This window comes from Glandiceps talaboti, chromosome 17, assembly GCF_964340395.1.
Source record: "Glandiceps talaboti chromosome 17, keGlaTala1.1, whole genome shotgun sequence".
Classification (NCBI taxonomy): domain Eukaryota; kingdom Metazoa; phylum Hemichordata; class Enteropneusta; family Spengelidae; genus Glandiceps; species Glandiceps talaboti.
This window is the reverse complement of record NC_135565.1, coordinates 14,744,234-14,765,374: the sequence shown is the minus strand read 5'-3', so window position 1 is coordinate 14,765,374 and position 21,141 is coordinate 14,744,234. Positions and strand designations below refer to the sequence as shown.

Genomic DNA, 21,141 nt, shown 5'->3' with positions numbered 1-21,141 from the left:
ATAACGATGCAGAAACCAGTAAGAAACTACACATACCACACATTAAGGTGGCAAGATTGATCCCCACAACATTTTCTCTCAATGAGATTAACTGACATGCCACCATGCAGACATCAAGCGCTAACATTAAAATGTTGGCGCCTGCATTTGCATATAGTTGCAGTGCGTTAAAATATCATAATGGACAAAATGTAGCAAGAAATTGCAATCTTGCTATACATGTATCTTAGTTTAGATTCTAAAAGAACATGAGGTTTCATGCTGGTTTCTGTGTGATTGTATCAAGCAGACCTGCTGAACGATAACTGTATACAATCTAATGCCCTACTTTAAAGTACAAGTACAGTCTTTCTAGAAACAAGTACTTACAGTACTACTCCCACCTTATATCACAAAAGCAAGGAATTCTATTTGGGTGTAGAAAGCCTAAGGAATAGTTCACCCAGTACACAACACCAGTCAGCTAAACTTCCATTGCCTAGTAAAATAGAAATGTCTGGATAAACAATTAACATGGTGCGAGATATTTTGACATTATGCTTCTTTTAGATGTTGCTCTATAATGCATGTACATATACATGTATATTAAGTAATGTAAACACTACTTGAGAACACTCTTCCTACAATGTGGTGTACTGGTCTGTGAATGAATGCAGTTTACATTCCTTGTACAAGACATGTACAAGCAATCTTGTGCATCTGTCAAATGGAACCTACAGCTAAAATGATGTAGACTTGGTGTATCAATCAGGTGACATGAAATTTAGTACACACCCTTAGATAACTTCTAATACAATTACATAGGTGCCGTGCACAGTGGGGATGTAGAAATAGTGAAGTTTAAAATTCGATTATCAGTTAGAAAATAAACATTTGCACTACAGCCATTAAAATCATAAAGTCCAGGTGTAATGTTTTCATTAGAAGCCTGTTTTTACTACACTGTGAAAGAATAGCAATGCTTATCATTGTTCAATGAGAAGGGAAAAGATCCTGCTGTGTTTATTGTGTCTCTGTGTTATCTTTAGTCTACAGTTGAAATATGTCTAGCTCTGTGTCAAAAAAGTGAGATGAGTGAAACACCAAGCCTACATGATCTGATCATCATTTCAGCTTTAAGGTCCCATGAGTGAAACACTAAACCAACATTATTTTAGCTGTAAATGTCCCATGAGTGAAACACTAAACCAAGTCTATTTTAGCTGTAATGTCCAATTAGTGAAACGCCAAGCCTACATCCTTTTAGCTGTAATGCCCCATATGAGTGAAACATCAAGCTTACATCATTTTAGTTATATTCTGTGTTTGCGTGCATGCTAGTCTGTTACTGTTCTATGAGTGGAACATACATCCTAGACCATGAAGAAATATCTGTAGATTTATGTAATATTTGCTACAATGTCACCTGCTGTTATCTATAACATGTTCACTTAGTTCAGTTCAACATTTGGAATGTGTTCAGAAGTGGCCAAGGAGACATCATGTAAAGTGAAGGTCTTCCTTATATCCAAATATCTTCAACAATCCAAATTAGGTTCAAGATAGTACTAGAAGTGTCTTTAGTTGAAGGTAAAGCAATGTCACTTTGTCCTCATATGCATCCTGCAGGGTCTCCTTTGCAAATACATATCACTAAACTCAGCTGAGCTCCAACATATTTTTTTAGATTATGGATAGATATCATGTGAAGTGCAGAATCTTTGAATCCTTATCAGAATATCTTCAACAATCCCAGTCCAAATACGTGTGAGATACTTAGTGTGTTGAAGGTAAAGCAATATCACTCGCCATGTAAGGTCTCCTTGTCAAAAACATATTCACCAAGTCCAGTTCCAACACGTTTGAGATTGGCAATGTGGTCAGCTATCTCTTTCATTCTCTTAACTTGTCCATCTAAGAATTCATTTTGTAGGAAGTGACACATCTGAAATGAAACAAAAGAAACCAGTTAGATTGGCAGTGTTATGAGGAATTCCTTATGATTGCCACATATTAAGCTATGGTCTTAGTGAAGTCACGACAGTCAAATGGTTAGGAGTAGCTGACATGTAAACTTGTAGGTTGACAGTTCGCTGCTGCACTTTGTTTCTGTATGACTTTATATTAATCCTTGGACAAGATTTGAACCACAAATGTGCCCCTAGCACAAAGCTAAACCTATACCAAGTCCCCAAACAAATAACTATGTGAAAACAAACTCTCAGGCTGCCGTGTAATGTATTCTTTGTATTATGCAGAATGAATCTAGTATTCCACATACCAGTTACCAAGTCAAGTGCCTGGATATGCAAGTCACTGACTCTGCTACACTTGTTCACATATTTCTGCATGTCATATTAACGGTTTGAATTTTTTTTTTTTTTTTTTTTAAAACATTTTTCATATTTTTTTGTGTGCTGGAAATTGCTCCCAGCGATTTGTAAGTTTGGCAACCATCCACAGACAATTAAGGATTCACTGATTGGTCACTAACATCTAGAGAATATATAACTTGTATTTTACCTGAGAATCACCATTGGTTGATGCTACTTTGTGGAGGTCTAGTAGGCCTTGGTTGACCTGTTTCTCCACAGCCAGGATGTTCTCCATAGCAACTAATGCTGTTCCATCTGTCCAATCTGGCTTGACAACTTCCTGTAGGACAATTCGTCCACCTCGAAGATTCTGATACTCCATTAGTTTCTCTGCACAGCTACGCTTTTCTTTTGATGATTTCATCAAGTACTTGTGAACACCAGGCAAAGCAATATCATCACGGTCAAAATAAAAGGCCTGAAAGTTATAGAAACAAAGTATGAAACATCATCAGATTCATAGACGAAAAAAATATGTCTGTCCACAGTGACTGTGGTTTGTCATATTTTACAACTTATTTGCATATAGAGCTGATAAGATCATCTTGCCTGGTAATGTACCCAGTCCCACAGAATATGTGAGATTGTAATTTGCCAAAGACTTTACTCTGTTTTACTCTTTTGAACAAAACCATATTTTCACTCATATATATATATATATATATATATATATATATATATATATATATATATATATATATGTATATATATATCAATAATGGGATTATCTTGTATTCTTATGTTTAATCACATCCTAAGGAACATTCTGACCTAATATTAGCCAAATCTATTGAAAAAGTTTGGGTTTAAATCATTTTATCAAAATTCACTTTTTAGGCCTTATTATCATATCACTAATTCAATAACATTTCACCGAACAAGAATTTCCCGCCGAGGCATCAAAATTAAATCCTTACCAAATAAATATCAACATAATTTTTTACTTTAAGTTGTTTATTATTTGTATACATGTAGTACAGCTCACGCAGCAGCCGCAAAGCAGTTCAATGACTAGTGCACAAATCCAATAGAGGAAATCTGTTTTCAGTTCAGACATATGGGACTACAGGTCACAATACTGGGCTACCAATTTCTGATATTGGTAGCCCACTAGGACCCCGGATTCGGACTACCAAAGAAAAAAGTTAATTTCAAGCCCAGATTCATTGATGTCTAAATATTCTTGTATTTCTACTTCAAATATGTAATTGAGATTGGACAAGGTCATTGACTTTGCATAAAGCTGAAGTGTACAAGTGTAGGGTCTATGGTTTAACTTTGAGCTTGTTGTTGTAAACTACTCAAGGTCCAGTCATTGGTTGGCCTGTGGGTGTATTATACTTCCATGGTTGGCATTTATGTAACCACTCCCTACACAAGAATGTATTACATAAGTTGACTGGCTCTAAATAGTGTATTATATTCTAAAACATATCATCTCGTGGAAACAAGTGCATATCTGTGTAAGTATACGATATACGCGTACTTTCATATCTTATTTATAGCGAAGATAGTTTGGGTCTACATCTCCAGTATTTACCGAAAAACGCGATGTGTCGAATGGTTCAAGGCCAGGTTAATTAACAGTGAAGTACTCACCATACACTGGTAGACATACGATGCGTACAACTCCATGTTCACATGTTTATTAATCCCTGCTTCACATTCCGCCTGGAAGTTATGCCGACACTGAGAAGTCATTTTCACAACAATTTTGAGTTAGAAGAAAAGGTGGGTGATGTGCAGACTGGTATAAAGGGGCTGAAATTGTGGATATACTTGCCGCTGTACCACTGTACAAAGATGTCGCCACTGTACTACATACAACACTCACGTGACTACCCTGGCGAAACATGTGCTGCTGCTGTGAGTCAGCTGTTAAATCCTGCATTCACCCCCCCCCCCTTCGTATTCAGTTGCACATTTTATTTCTCCTTTCAAGACCAGAAATTTATGGAAGTAGTTACCATTGTAATCCGACTTTTCCCACTTTGAACGATTATTACGTTTTATTTAAAATTCTTATTCCGAAACAAATTATGTATTTGCTACATTCAACAGATGACCTCCATGAATTACGTAATAAGATTATTGTCGCTGTTCCGTTTACCGAGCGTCCACCTACATGTACGTTCGTAAACACAGAAATGTACCATCTCTCTCTCTCTCTCTCTCTCTCTCTCTCTCTCTCTCTCTCTCTCTCTCTCTCTCTCCCTCTTGCCGTATGGTGTTGTACGATTCACAAAACGCATTGGACATACGTATCTGACGATCATTGAACTCTCAATATAAACAATGAATCTTTAATTACAGGAATAATTCAATTAATATTAATAATGCGACGTAGTTTCCCTCATTAGGCCTAAGACAATTGTGCGCTCCGATTTCGCTCAATTTGAGAATAAGTGGGGTAGGTAAAAAAATGTCGATTTTTTTTTTCATGTGGAAGTGTCTTTTTAGGTAGTTATGTTTTTCCCTTGTTTTCCATATGGTCTCTGTGTTACATATATATGGTCTCTGTGTATTGGTCTCGCTCAGATTGGAAGAACAGTTTTATATTGTCTTTTCAAGTTGATGTCAGTTTCCGCATCCACTACTCAGTCTGTCGAGACTTCAGAAGTTTTGCGATTTTTTTTCTAGAATACGTAAAAAAAATACGTTTATGGTGACGCCATTTGTTTTATTCTTATCATGTACGTTGTAAATCTGGTCATTTTTGATACATCATGGTCACTTTTTGATAAATCATGGTCACCTTTTGATAAATCTAGTCATTTTTCATGAACATGGTCACTTCTCTGATAAATATGTTCATTTTTTCTCTCTAGATTATAATTTTTAAATAAGGTTTTGGCTGTTCTAATTTATGTTGTCATGGAAAGTTACACAAATTCCATAACAATTGTTCGAAAATATGTGGCAGGATAATACGGTTTACGCTTGAACTTCTTTCTTTTTGGGCTTAATGATCAGATAATCGGGCATCGCCATTGACCATCGTCCGTCCGTTACAATGGAAGGTACACAGTGCCCTACCAATGCAAGTATGCGTGCCCCTGTTCCCACAGGATAGCGAGTTTGTGGAGTCACTGAGAGAAGTGCTTTGGCTACAGTTCTTGGTATCGGTGTAATGTCTGTTGATACCATACTTTGAAAGACTTCGTCATTCTCCAACACCTTTGTAAATTCAGTCTTGAACTGTTCGATATCATAATCTTCTTTGACGTCTGGACTCACATTCTGCATCATATGATGAAAAGCTGCCTCTTGTCTTGCCTTTGAAAGGATTTCTGTTGAAAGAAAGAGGTGATGAAAAAATGATGACAATGTTAGCGTAGTGCAAGTAACTGTCCTGAAATTTAATGGTATAGAATAGAAAAAATAGCATTCTGAATTCTTGTGGCCATTATTATGGTTGCTGTGGATTTGCGATTGGAATAAAACTGTACATCTTCTGAAAATTACACTAAATTGTATTTATCAAGACAGCGAGATTAATGTATTCGTGACAATCAGCACCGGTGGTCTTCCTATAAACTCTAGCAGGAAATACCAAAGAAAAAAGGCCAAATACGTGCAGCAGGGCTTTACAATATTTCAAATTTGAGTAAGTTACTGAATTTACTATTTTATAATATAAACCATTTGTAATTTAGTAACAGTAATTAAATTGAAAAGACTCTAGTGACTTACGCGTTTGAAATCCTGCAGGCTGTATAACAGATACCTTGACATCCCAGTCAAGCATTTCTTGTCGTAATACATCAGAAAACATCTCTACACCTGCCTTAGATATACAGTATGCTGAACATGGTGAGACTGGAATTGATCCTGTGAAGAAATAATAGACTAAGTGTAGGTGTTCGTAGCACAACATCCTCTATAGGACCAGTCAACTAATGAATAACAATAATATGCATCATCATCATCATCATCATCATCATCATCATCATCCATCACCATCATCATCATCATCATCATCATCATCATCATCATCATCATCTAGAAAGTCGTTTGAAACATTTGACAACTGAAAATTGCAATAGAAGTCGTCGCCGCCGATGACGACGACTAAACTTGCTACTTACACCGTTTAGGACCTTCGTCCACAACTCAAAATGCTGCTTCATCATCACCATCGTCATCACAAACACTTGTCATTTTATTTCGAAGTTGCAGTGTGGACAACCACAGTGTAGAAAGTCGACGACGCAAAAATGGACTCAAACATACGCATCCCACACCGTTCCTTACCTAATGTACTGGAGATGTTCACAATTCTTCCTTTGGCCCTCCTGACCAATGACAGGAACGCCTTCGTCACTCTTATAGTACCCAGCAAGTTGACTTGGTAGATTTTATCAAACGTTTCCATTGGTAATAGTTCTATGGCACCGAGTGACGTCACCCCGGCATTATTTACCAATCCCCATAAACCTGTAGAGTATTCATAGAGGACGGTGACAAAACCGTGGATAACATTAAAGAGAAATGATACCTTGTGAAGTATTTAACGTCTATGAATGTTCTCAATAATCCAGGTATGAAGTTAATAACGGAGAAATTATTATATATAATAATCTATCCTACTGGACTTGCTTCTTCTTTGTTTTCAAAAGCAACCGGTTGCCATTTTAAAATAACAACAAGTCCAGTAGGATAGAGTGTAGTTACTTCTTTATTAACTTGTGAAGTAACGTATTTCAATAATAAATTTGATGTTAAACGAGATCAAATGTGTTCGTTTTGTTCATTTTCAATAACAGTAAGGAGTTGCATCAATCCGACTCAGGCGGAAGTGACGCACAGGCCTAGCTAAGCAACGCTCGTCAACATGCAAAAACGAGATTAGCAACTTGGACACAAACAAACAAAATGTGAGGAGAAAAACATTACATGATATCTTTCAAATCAGACTATATAGTTCTATACAGAGTTTGTGTTTACATTGCACACTGTCGACTTTGAACAGTACAATAATATCGTTTCTTTTTTGTCGACTTGGTGATTTTGATTTCCCTCGAAAATATATTTATTAAGGAGAGCTAATTGTCTTAAAACCACTAACCTCTTTATGGCGGTGCTTCTAAACTGAGGTACCGGTGAAATTGTGTCAGCAGAAAGATTGTACTCTGCCTTGTGAGATTGGGAGAGTTGCAAGCACGGACTTGGGCTAGGTTGTTCACCTTACCCTTTTTAAGTAAAAAGGCATGCTTGCTCAATCCAAAATGAATGCCCGTTTTTATCCATTGGTCCACTGTAAAGTGCTTACTACTTACCGTTCTCCCCTACACTGGACCTCACCAGTTGTACGGCGTTCTCAACTTGTTCATCACTCGTGATATCTAACTGTAAAGTTGTCACTCTTTCAGAACATATAGCCTGAAGATTCCTTTCACCAGTCCCACCTTTCTCCAGACAACCAGCAAATACTCTCAATCCTAGCTTGTCCAGATACTTGACAGTTTCATATCCAAACCCAGTGTCACAACCTAGAATCAAAGTAGTTCAAATATTACACAGTGTATTAAAATCGTCTCATTTTGTTTTGTTTTGCCTGTAATACCATACGCCAGAAAAAATAAATATTACTAGTTGATAGCCCAGATCCCAGAGATATAGTTTCAAGGCTATCTGTTGCTTTACACCAGAAGATCTGCTTCTCTCCTTCTTCTATCTCTTGTTGTGGAGAAGGAGATCTTCAGATTCAAAACGACGAGTATAGCCTTTATACACTACGTTGAACTTGGCCCGGCTATGACGTCATTCGCGCAAAAGCCATATCATGTGCCAGATAAACATGTCTCGGGGGAAGGGGGGGGCTCTACTAGTAGACGGCTTTGTCAATTCTGACTTCTACATTATTGCTACAGACAAAGAAAAGATAAATGTCTGTGTAACAATATATAATTACACATACAGATATTACTATTATAGACTTGTTTACACGTGCCCAGATTTTGCTCGACAGAATTTACAACTCTTGCCTGTGAAGATAAATCCTGTCTAAATGCTACAACTACGTTCAAGCATTGAAACCGTGGCCCAATTTCACTGTTCAAAAACAACTAGTGAAATTGCTATATTACAGAGATCTACATCAGTCAGTGAGACCGTCAGACACTTTATTATACGAAGTAACTTTGCTTAGCTGTTAATCATACAAGCCTTGCAACAGTCATTTTAATCAACCTGTATATAAAAATTATCATTTATAATTATTATTATTATTAATAATAATAAATAATAGTTTCATTGAATTTGTTTTATACATTTTTTTATGTGTCTGTGGCACAGGCACTCGAACCAATCTCTTATTCACTATAAAAAAAATCATACACATCGATTCCGAGTCGAGTGCCTGTGGTCTGTGGCCTGTGCAAAGGGTCATGGCAGAAAATTCACCCTACCACACCGTGACGCTAAGGAGCTTTTAATCAATAACTAATTTTACTGTGCATGTACAAAGCCTCTATTATACATATATTTGTATTGAGTGCCTGCTATCTTTATCAGGTGTTTATAAATATGGCGACTAGTCTTGTTATCACTTTGAAGCATGTCTGTACCTGTATAAAACTGTTGTTATTAGTACGTTCTGGGGTTGCTTAGTATAACGTTTCAGTGTCTATAAGTATGGTGGTTGTTGGTTGATCGACAGAACGTAAACGATTCTGCAAGTTATCTTGTTTACAAGAATTTTACATGTATTTTACATGCTTGATCAAAACACTTGATATTTGTTAGCTACTAGAGATAAATGTAATCGGTACAGGATTAGTAGATAACTCAACATATTATTTGATTATGCTGTTGTTAGCTCCTGTCTGTGAGTAAGTAGTATAAATGTGAATTTTACGTTAATTTAGGTAAAACATGCCAAAATTCCGAATATGATATATTTCTGGATCGTAACACTATCACGGAAGGTAATGGGACTGTACATGAATATGGCGACTAGTCAATCGTCTTGGTATCACTTTGAAGCATGTATGTAGCTGTGTAAAACTCCTGCTATCATGGAAGGTATACGTAATAGATTATGTTAGAGCATAGACCAACAGTGATAGACCCTACACGTGTTGGGTCTGTGGTAGGGTCATAGGAGTATAGCCCACTTCCATGGTTAGAGGGACTGCACAGTGGTTATAACTTATACATGCATGGAGAATCTACCTGCCACCTGTAATTTTCTCGTCACTGCATGGATGCCTTGAAGACATCCACCGATCCCCATATGTGACCAAATTATTGTCTAGATTTTTTTTTAAAAAACCTACCTGTTATTAAAACTGTTCTCTGGTTCACCTCTAGTTCATCGGTCAGTGGACTAGATAAGAAACTGTGATACGTGACAATACATAGTACTGCGAACAAAAGAGCTCCAATGAAACCACCGATAATGTCCTGACATAGTGGAAGTCCCAGTAAAATCGACCCGACCAACGTTGAGGGTGACACCTTCAGTTGCTTCTCAAAATGTTGGTAGGCAACAAAACCAAGGAAAGTACTCACTTCCACCAAAAACAGGAGTTCATAATTTCCATATTTGAACATACTGGCACATACAGTCACAACGATCACGCCGATAACTATTCTCGAGGACGTGGTGAAATGAACTATGACCTTTGGCCGACATCGCGTCAGCCAGCAGTAGTTTGGATGTCAGCTGTGGTAACCCTCAGACGTGGTCTGAGGGTAAACACAGTCTGGTCAAGTCCCTTCGATCAGCACAGAAAGTTGCTCATCTAATCAGTCCTGAGCCCCAGCTGCTATAGTGACGTAATCAGTGTATATATAGCATCCTGAGCTGACAAATATACCATATTTGAACATTACATAAACTGCCCCAATAAACACTAACTTTAAATTATTGGTGAGAATTTGTGATTGATTAACAAGTGACTGTGGGTGGATGGATGTGGATGAATTTTAAACTGCATCTCAGGACTTCTAGCGCAACAACTTTGACTACACTACATACTGTGAGTGAAGGTATAAATCATAACGATACCGTATACGGAACTAGACTAGTCAGATAGGGGTGTCGGATGTATCTGTACTCCTCTTGGGTAACTTAGCCACGCACGCATAACACGGACGTATACCACAGAGCTATAGAAACATTTTTTTCCTACACAAAAGGATAATCTTATGTAATCCACGGGGCCCCATTGATATACTAATGTAAGAACTTGTGAATGAAACCCTGGCCTTTTAAGAATTCCCTTTTCCGTGTACTGTTGATATTCCAGAGCCATGAGCGCCCTCTCCAGCACAAACTATGTCACACTGGATGTTGAACTGCACTGACACATATATGTGATGCGTTTTGGTCTGTTTCAACTGTTTTCCTGGTCATACCGAGTGCTTCGGATATCATGGGTATCTTTGTTCAGCTTGAGATTAATAGTCCTTTGTGTCTGAGCATGCTCAGTCTGGACTGCAAGTTCCCTATTTGGGCCATTTTCCTTCCCAAATTCCTGAAATTGAGCAGTTCCTATTTGTGTTCGTTATTCCGAGTCCGCGAATTCTAAATATACAAACACCATATTTGGGTTATTTGAAATCTTCACATTTATTCACAATTTATTGACTTTATTAAAACTTTACAACTTCAAAATATGGATGTGTTTTTATTGAAAAAAAACAAATGTAGGTACAGAATAAGGATATTTGTGTGATTAGACCAAATAAAAAAATGTGGGTTTCCGATCACCCGACCGACCCTAATTTCTTTAAAAAGTGATGTGTTCAGTTTCTGAACACTTAATTGTAACAGATTTTGAACGCAGTATATGTGTTCAATATAAATACTAGAACGCGTGTGTTCAGATTTAGAACACAGTGTTTTTATTTTGAACGCATAACATATGTTCAAAATCTTATAAACCAGAACACTGTTGACGCGTCCGAAGCGTCAAAATCTTTAGAGTGATAAACATTTTGTTTAACATTTAAAACAAAAAGATAAGAAATTATATGTCTTCTTGATCTTCACGTGTGTCTGTTTTCTTTCCCCAGTGATTTCTGTACATATTCATCAAACTCGAACACTGAGAAGGGATACTCTGACAGACATTTTGTTTGCCTTTTGGCAAAAATAAAAACAATAAAAAATATAAAATAATATGCCATTTTATCTGAAACACATTTTTTTCTTATGTGGACTTTACCTTGAGATGTATTTCATGAGATTTTCCAATATGTGTTTTCATCTGAGTAAAACGCTTAGACCAAATAAAAAAAAATAGTGTGTTTCTGATAACCCTCTGATAATCGCCGACCCATAAACATTTTGTACATGCAAAAAGGTAAAATTGTGACGATTTACTTCTATTTCCCTGTAGATTTTCTTGCCTAAGTATCTTTGGTTTACGTTTTTAAATATCACATTCCAGAGAGAAACGATGCTTGTCTACTTCTGAATCACATACATGTAGTTCTTTTACACCTTTATCAACTGTTATGGAAGTACTATATGACAAACAAATTACCCTGTCTTTGGGTCTAAGTAATGAAAAAAAAATTAAAATATAGAATAAAAATAAAATCACGACCTACCTACCCTATTTTCTAAAGAGTCACGTTATTGGAAACAAACATTTTTCAAATTTGGCCAGTTTAGTTAGAAGGGGAGGGGGTCTGAGGCCTAAGTAAAAGAATTTATGTTTTTTTTATCAGTACATTGAACTATTGATCACCCTGAACATATTATCAGTATGGACAATTGTCAGTTGGAGCAGTGCAAAATTTGTTGAAATCATAGCCATTCGACTTCGCCGCTTGCCCAACCTTCTTGAGAACATTTTCTGATACCTTGGTTTTTCGTGAATACAGGAGGACCCCTTCGTAGTGATAGGCGTTTGCTTGTCCGCAGTAGTAAATCAGAGCATATGCATCTTTGTCGTCGAAGGCCAGAACTCGCCATTCTTCGTTGTGTATTATACCGGTGTCCGTGTAGTTGAAGAATAGAATGCCAGGATTCTGCGGATTAGGTTGTGAGACAAATTGGTGTACAGTTCTTGGACGGACATCCCCCGTTAGAGTCGTTACAAGATAGTCTACTTGCGCCACGTATGTCCCACTCTCGTCTGGATTTGTGTTCGGTGTAAACTGACAGTACTGACAAGCATAACAATCGTAAACAGGGTTCAAACCTCTAACGATGTACCAGTTTCCTTGTAGCTGTGATAGATTAAATCGGGCCTCTGTATTATCGGGTTTGGTGCACGTGAACGGTGGGCTTGGTGGTTGTATGACAACACACTTGCGCTCAGTAATGACACACATTGCAAATTGATCGAAGACGTCATTAGCGTATGTATCTAGACAACTTATTGTGCAGACCTGATCGGAACCGCATCTTGTCAAGCACATCAATGCGCCCCGACAATTCGAGTCCGTTATACATTGGATTGATTCACTAGAGCAGTGCTGCATCATACACATGATGTTGGCCTTCGGCTGGTCGATGGAGAAAGCATAACTTGCAACCCAAAGCCCCAATAATACAGCGCCGATCCCCGCGAAAACTTGTCCCACCGTTAACATGTTTAGCTTGTTGATTTGCCGCATGTATGTGGGGTTGGTTGTCGCTGTAGTTATCTGCTGCAGATATAAGGGACAACTTTAACCCCAGACTTTAACTCCTCAACCCAGACGATGGACACCGATAAGCCATTCATTGTGTTTCTTGAATTAAAACTATTTTAGTGCGTTCCTACTCTGGTACCAAACACGTACGTTCACTAAAAAAAAAAGTCTAATATACAAAGGCTGATCCGTGGCTCACTGAGAGGGCGCTCTCTATCGCCACTAGATTAATAGTGTGTTTATTGTACATGTATATATGCACTCGTCACACCAACATTAACTAACATTTCCCAAAAATGTTATAATCATGAGAAAAATATATTTGTTGTCATGTTTCATGCACGGATAATGAACCCTCAAGTCACACTAAAAATCCAGGCTTCAAACGGCTTCGTATCTTTTGAAAACCTTTATACATTTTTTCTGGTTATCTGAATTAAAATAACACTGGGCCCAGTGAGCAAGAGAAAGTGGGAGTTTTTTATATGGGGGGGGGGGGGGGGGTGTGAGCAGGTAGCCCGGTGGTGGGAGTCCCTGACGAAACGGGTACGCATGCTTGTTTCACGGAAAGGGGTGTTTTTCGTCGGCCATCTTACGGTCCGTGGATCCGACAGCAAAAACCCTAACATTAGGTGCAAACAGTGTACGTACAGTGTGTGGTTAGGTGTCTTCGAAGTTAAAACCTCCCAGATTTCGGAAAGACTTATTTTTTGTAGTGATTTTCTCCCACATTCACTAAAAAGGGGGAGGGGTCATTGAAATATTCTGGGAAAAGGGGTACATTTGAAATTTCGCTAACAAGCATGGGTACCCACGCATCCAGGGCCTGCCTGCCATCGCTGGGGCAGGTAGCTCGCGATCAAAATTTATACTCTGCCTTGAGTTATACAACTCATTCCACACTATGTGTTCACTGATGGCGTGTGAGTTATAATTACATACAGCTAGTTCCGCACTGTGTTCACTGATGACGTGTGAGTTATATACAGCTCGTTCCGCACTATGTGTTCACCGACGTGTACAAAGTGTAGCATGTCCAGTTTCTTATTGCTTTCTGCGTGGTTGTATCAAACAGATCTAGAAAAGCTGAACGTATTGTGAAATTCGCTGTTGCAAGGTTAAACTTATAATTAAGCCAAACATCCGATCCGTTATATTAATAGTCCATGATATATTCCAATTAATTTTTTTTTCAGCACTATGTGTTTTTCTCCCACTTAAGCCGTAATTTGATAACATCACAAATGACATCCACTTATTAAAATTAAAATTGACAACCATGTTTTCATAGTCCGGTAAATGAATATTGCTATAACAATATTAAATTGAAAGTATAGAACAATCAAATAAAAATATCTCAATTTTGGATTATATTATTTGATATACAAATATCATTAATAATTACTTTCTTTTCAATTCGCAGACATTGTTTGTTTAGACAATAGTTTAATAATATAATTTGCATATTTGATCTATCATTTTGAATCACATTTTGTCGGGTGACGTCACACATCAGAACGTACACTCAATGCCAATAACAATCACTGCACTAGCAGTAACTTTAACATATTTTTGAAAATACTTTGTAAGATATAATGAGAGCCTAACAAAAAAATTGTGTGGTTCCGGTTACACTCACTTTTAGAATAGGTGGGGTAGGTAGATATTTTATTTATCTAATCTTTATTTATTTATTTTTTTCACATGTGAGTTATGTTTTCCGTAGTTTTCCGTATGGTCTCTGTGTTATTGGTTTCTTCTCATCAGATGTACAGCGATTATAGATTGGAAGAGTTTTCTATTGTCTTTTTAAGTTGATATCAGTTTCCGCAGCCACTATTTCTTGCAAAACTTCACGATTATATTATTTTTTCTCTGGAATACGTAAAAAAAATTAGGGTCGGCGTGAAAAACTAGGTGGGGGTGGGAAACTGGAACAAAAAAATGTTTAGGCCTAATATCATAGCATGTATAACATTGAATCACCTGCTGGTAAACATATTTGTGTATGTAGATGTATACATGATATATTACAAGAAACCAAATCACTTTTAAAGGCAATTAGGGTGCCTTTTTGCTGAAACACACCTAATTGAGGTCGTTTAAATTCCTGCCTGTCAGCGGCACGTAGTGTTGGTGACGGACGGCCACCTAATCGAAAATGGGATCTCAGTTACAGACTGTGGCGTTTTAAAGTCAAGAATTTTTTTCCATATTCTGACGTGTTTCCACTCTATGTGATTTAGTATTGTCAATAAGATGAATAGATCATAACACGCACAGTTTTAAACTTGCGTTCATAATCGACCAAACATCTACGCCGACGAAGAATTCATCTCTTGTCAACTCACAAACTGACAGCAACTCATCGCAATATATAAACAAAACAATTTTCAACTAATTCGAAGAATAGTGGTATTGAACATTGAACATCCGCCCTTCTACTCTGGCTGCGAAAATGGAAAGTCAAAATCAAATACCTCACCGTAGTCTCAGATGCACGCTACGGTACTTGTTAATGACTTTGATGATGGTCTCGTCACTCTCTAGTAGTACCAATGTGTCTTACAACTTTAGGTCTACAAAAACAGACACGTACACACAAACGCAATGGCTTTGCTTGATCAATGTCAATCTGATTAAAATCTGATGTAGTGAATGCGTCTTGATGTCTTTATTTTCCTCTACGTCGTTTATTTATTGTCATTTTTTCGATTTTGTTCTTTTGTGAGTAAACGTTTTCACTCACGCGACAAAAAAAGAACGGACGACAAACGTTGGAAACAGATAAATAAAGAAATCGCTCCATATAACAATACCAAAAATAGCGAAGGGGCCAACACAGCTGCCAGGGCAAAGCAAAGCAAATACTTTGGCAAATTTAAAAAGGCACGGAAATCAAATTTCCACTGAAAGAACATTTAAGGAACATATAGCCCCCAACAAACAAACAAACAAACAAACAAACAAACAAACAAGCAAACAAAACACACACACAAACAAACACACACACACACACACACACACAAACAAACAAACAAACAAACAAACAAACAAACAAAAACATCTAACTTTTAATTCGTAGGAATAAATTCTGGAAATATGTACTCAAATACAATGCTAACTGAAAAAAATCAAGTATTCACTAAAAATATGACTGTGAAACGAAACGAAACGGACAGCTAAGCTAAACTTATTAGAACTGGGATTCCGGGAAGAAAGAAAAAGTATCAAACTGCATGCTAGGTAAGAAAAAATGAAACGGGAATTTTAGAGCATTGAAAGTTACTGCACACCGGCGGTAACAACATCAGTGTTGTACTGGCCACAGTTGTTCCGACATATACTTATCTACACTAGTGTAAGTTTAACAACGGTGCTATACCGGTCACGTGTGAACAGTTAGGCTATTAAACTTATGAATAATAGAAAGCTTTTTGACGACATTACTTGCAAACAACACAGACAATTTCATGAGATATATTTGTGTAATATTAAATTACATTTTTTCTAATGTGGTATATCAATTTTATGGTTGCAAGTGATAACATCTCTGAGTATAATAGTGTAGATATTGAAGTTACAACAATGTTTTAACCATTATTATGCTATTTTAAGAGATATAAAATACAAAAAAAAATGTAATTTGGAAAAGTTTAAGAGTGCAATAAAAAGAAGTTATTAAACATTTCTGGTTCATTATTATCTGTGGAACATGGCTTCATGACATGTATTGTATTCACCGTAATAGCTTTGTTATATTAACATGTATGACGCTTTTGATGTGTATTTCAATGTCCCAATCGTCCGTACTCTTTGGATTTACTCCAAAACACAAAAGTTTAAAATGTGAGAGAGAAAATATTTCAAAAGCTTGTAACCATGAAAATAATATAATTCTAATTACAAAAAATTAAAATTGGTATTAGTTAATATATAATACAATAGAAACAAACATTTGCAATAAAATAATAAAAGCATGCCTTCCATGGGGTTTCTAATTAGCTTTGACGTACGTCTAGCCACTGTGGTCTAGCGTCCTTGCCTTATTATCCACACAACAATACCTCATTTCACATTACAAATGTATGTCATTTGCATAATGTTTGCATATAGATTGTCCATAACTGTATAAAAAGTTGGCGCGTTACCTATTGCATAGTTTGCCAAGTGTCGTCTGTGGACGAAGTTTGTGGTCAAACTATGGGTGCGTTATTTCTTTTCATTTTAGTCGGTATTTTTAGCTTAATATCTGTCGTTCAATCACAATGTCCTCATCTGGAAGCAGGACTCATGCGATGGAGTAACGAAACGACATGGGGAGGGTCGTCGTTTAGGGTGCCAAAATCGGGGAAGACTATCGTCATCGACCAACCAGTCCTGTTAGACGTATCACCACCCGCTATTCCATCACTCCTTATCTCCGCAACGGGAAAACTGGTATGGGATGATGAAGATGACCACGAACTTATAGTTGGAAGTCTAAAAGTGGAGGGTGAAATGCATATTGGAAGTCATGACTGTAAATTCGAACACAAGGCCACCATTACTTTGATAGGTAAGTAGAAAACATAAATATCACTTCTGTAAAACGGGAACAATTGTATAAATAAAATGATAATTCATACTAGAAGTCACTTAAAATGAAACCGATCGTCGTCAGACTCTACAAAGACTTTAGAGGCAAAGATTAGAAACCGTTCTGTTTTTCTGATAACATGACTTATAAAAAAAGGTAGGTCGGAGTTTTATTTTATTTTATTTTCAGTTTTTGTTGTTGTTGGGAAATTGCTGTGAAAGTGTGAAAGAAGTAGATGAAGACAATTATATGTGAAGTAAACGAATACAATATACAGAATGTATTGTATGAATTCAACTATCACTTTTGAAAAAAAAAACTCAATTTCTCAGGAATGGGATTTTTTTAAAAAAGTATTGAAACATTTACACGGAAATAGAAGTAAATTCTCTCCATTTATACTGTAATAAAATGTTTAGGGTCGGCGAGTTGGCCTTACTAATATTGCTACATTTTGTCGACCAGCTCGTTAAAAAATATCCAAATATATTATTACATTTCTGGCGTGACAAAAGTCTTACTAAGACTGCGCTAAATTTTCTTTATATAATGTGGGATAATGTGGGAAAGAAAACACGTATAAGAAGGTCAAGGAAATAAAAACTTGATCATCTTTTTGTTTTAAATGTTTAAAAAATGGTTAGAGTCGACGGCTTAAACTGTAAGGTCGGTCGGGTTATCAATTGTTTTTAAAATATTTTGCCTAAGTTAATAAATTAATCAAACTAGTTATACGTGGTAACGTGTCAATATACGGGAAAGCAGAAGGTGCGTGTAAAGACTGGACATGTGGTAGCTAAGTTATTTTATTCATTACGAAACTAAATAAATGCTAATCTATCATCCATTGGCCACTTTATAAGTTAAAAGTGTCGACTTCTGGACATCCTTGTCGGCCTTATTAAATCTATTACTTTCACTAATTATAACAAATTGAATTTTATAATTTCAATATTTTATTGAATATTTTATTGTATCATTTTGATGAATAGAAATAATAAAACTCATCTAACGATAATACCATAATATTAATTACTATGTGTCGGTGGTGATGGTGATTGATGGCCAGCGGCTATCAGCGGTTGTAGTGAAAAGCAAAAACAGAATTCGGCCTATGTTAAAGTGAGGAATATAAAATCTAACTGTGTCACGAAAACTGATTTTTTTTAATGACGTACAGGATGAAGCAGGGGCCATTTGGAATGCAGAAATAGGAAAAGAACATACACTGAACCAGTTGAACGGGGTTTTTTTTTGCAAATGCTTCAATATAACATACTAGTACAATTGTGGCATATCAGCAATTCCCATCTAAGGAATAAAAAATGGTAATTGTATCCATGTATTGCTTCCCATGTGGACCACTGGTTTACTAAGTAGTAGCTGAGGCAAGAAATTAAATGTATACGTCAGGAATTTAAAGAAATGTACTGATAGAATTTAAATACGAATAAAAACTTGCCTACTAACTTGTGTGTGCAATAGTCCAGTCACGCGTCTGGAGGTAAATACTTGAACAAGTGTCAGAACCAAATACGTAGTCTCGTTGCAGTATACAGTAAATTATCATCACGTGATTGTAGCGAATATGACAAATATAACCAAATAGATCTATTATTTTATGAAAACAACAATAATTGAAAAAAGATAATTGTGTTATTACGTTATTAATTAGTGGAAACATTAACATTCTGGCTGGAGGGAAAATGACCAAATAATATTTGTTAGTATGGTATTGCTTCATTAAATTAATAGAAACATTAACGCTTTGACTGGAGGGCAAAACTCTTCTTAGTATGGTATAATGATATTAATTAGCAGAGACATTTATAGGAGAAAGTGAAAAATGACCAAACGCTATTAAGTCTTGAAATGAAGTGTGAATATTTTGTAACTGAATGAGGTGTCCTTGCATTTTTTTTTTCAATTAGCTATCATTAATTGGTCATCGTGAAACTTTTCAAATTTATTGAAAGCAAGTGTAGTGCCAACTTTTGGCGAACAAAAGATTATGATTTGATAACATCATACAGTGACAAAGGATTTGGTATTATAGTGGACAGCGACATGTCATGTATATGCAAATCATTGAAATAGGGATGCTGACGACAAGTATGTAAATTGATATTAGGTCAAATAAAAAAGTTACCCGACCCCACCTAGTTTTTCACGTCGACCCTAAATATTTTACCTATTCGAGAAAAATAATAATAAAATGGCGAAAATCGTGAAGTCTCCAAGAAACAGTGGATGCGGAAACTGACATCAACTTAAAAAGACAATATAAAACTAATCTTCCAATCTGTAATGGCTGTACATCTGATAGGGAGAAATTAACAACACGGAGACCATTTGGAAACAATACAATGGAAAACCTGAACTAGACACTCACACATGAAAAAAAATATAATAAAATAAAATAAAATACAAATCTACCTACACCATCTATTTTAAAAATTGAATGTAATTGGAACCACGCAAATTTTTGTTTACGCCAAAAAAAGGTTACAAGCCTGTTTCGTTACTTTTTATCGTCCCTCTAGGACTGGTGTATTTTATATTTCCAGACAGCAGAGGACAAACATCCTCTTGACGAATGTTTTTTTATTTAAACCGTCCTAAATCAGTCTGCTATTACGGCTGTATTCACACATTTTCTGTATGTTGTTTTTGTATGATTTAACATGCTTGTCCCTTGCTTAGCTTCATTGGCGTTTTTTGTGCAATAAAGATTGATTATTGATGAGTTATTTGACAAAGTCTTTTCCCTTTTTCACTAAGGTAAATCAAACGATTCCCTTTACGTAGAAGATGAAGAATTTGGTCGAAAGTTCATTGCTGTTGCATCTGGAGGGGTTCTAGAGTTACATGGACAGGATAAACTGTCTTGGACTAAACTCGACAAAAGTGTTGACAAGCTGACAGTCAACAGTGGTCTTCTTTATGATCACGAGGTAAAGGAATGGAGCTGCTGAAAATATTCACAATACCACCACAACCCAAACCACGAACACACCAACGACAACAACAAAAACATCACCATCAACAACAACAACAACAACAACAACAACAATAACTAATGACAATGACAAGAAATCTTTGTCATAATTTACACCATTTTAACCACATGTAATTCTGTTAACAGTTAGGATTAGATAATGCAAGTTGTGACGTAAAGAATGAATATATGAAACTCAGGAGCAAGTATTTGATTGAATACTTCCCGGGATTTTTGGATTCCAAATAAAATATGCGCGATGTTGAATTAACTCTCTCTCTCTCTCTCTCTCTCTCTCTCTCTCTCTCTCTCTCTCTCTCTCTCTCTCTCTCTCTCTCTCTCTCTCTCTCTCTCTCTCTCTCTCTCTCCTCCCTCCCTCCCTCCCTCCCTCCCTCCCTCCCTCCCTCCCTCTCTCCCTCCCTCCCTCCCTCCCTCCCTCCCTCTCTCTCTCTCTCTCTCTCTCTCTCTCTCTCTCTCTCTCTCTCTCTCTCTCTCTCTCTCTCTCTCTCTCTCTCTCTCTCCTATTCGTGTGTGACTCAATTTCATTTTTACTTGAAATTATTACACTTTTGATAACTGTATCCCTACGCATTTCTTTCCAGTACACGGTTAAC

The 21,141-nt window shown here is 36.7% G+C and overlaps 2 protein-coding genes and 1 pseudogene across 3 annotated transcripts; all 3 read right to left on the bottom strand.

The window, feature by feature from the left end:
• Positions 1 to 1,780: 1,780 nt before the first annotated feature.
• On the bottom strand, positions 1,781 to 4,154 carry LOC144448106 (soma ferritin pseudogene; annotated as a pseudogene). The gene is made up of 3 exons (XR_013482080.1): positions 3,954 to 4,154; positions 2,503 to 2,772; positions 1,781 to 1,924 (listed from the first exon to the last, which is right to left on the bottom strand). The product of XR_013482080.1 is annotated as a soma ferritin pseudogene (transcript).
• A 930-nt stretch (positions 4,155 to 5,084) lies between these two features.
• Positions 5,085 to 9,911, bottom strand: LOC144448105 (D-beta-hydroxybutyrate dehydrogenase, mitochondrial-like). Its single transcript, XM_078138259.1, has 5 exons — positions 9,635 to 9,911; positions 7,634 to 7,846; positions 6,609 to 6,791; positions 6,048 to 6,185; positions 5,085 to 5,644 (listed from the first exon to the last, which is right to left on the bottom strand). Exons 1-5 carry the CDS (start codon positions 9,909 to 9,911, stop codon positions 5,289 to 5,291), a joined length of 1,167 nt encoding a protein of 388 aa, XP_077994385.1. The 3' UTR covers positions 5,085 to 5,288.
• A 2,160-nt stretch (positions 9,912 to 12,071) lies between these two features.
• LOC144448104 (uncharacterized) lies at positions 12,072 to 12,647 on the bottom strand. Its single transcript, XM_078138258.1, has one exon. It carries the CDS (start codon positions 12,645 to 12,647, stop codon positions 12,072 to 12,074), a length of 576 nt encoding a protein of 191 aa, XP_077994384.1.
• Between the last annotated feature and the right edge of the window lie 8,494 nt (positions 12,648 to 21,141).

Bases quoted from the DNA above. Each gene is read 5' to 3' on its own strand.
- LOC144448104 (XM_078138258.1), bottom strand. From the start codon at position 12,647: ATGTGTGTCATTACTGAGCGCAAGTGTGTTGTCATACAACCACCAAGC.
- LOC144448105 (XM_078138259.1), bottom strand. From the start codon at position 9,911: ATGTTCAAATATGGAAATTATGAACTCCTGTTTTTGGTGGAAGTGAGT. The intron at 6,186-6,608 runs GTAAGGAACGGT...ATTTCTTCACAG, and splicing joins GAACATCTCCAGTACATTAG to GATCAATTCCAGTCTCACCA. The intron at 5,645-6,047 runs GTAAGTCACTAG...TTCTTTCAACAG, and splicing joins GCCTGCAGGATTTCAAACGC to AAATCCTTTCAAAGGCAAGA.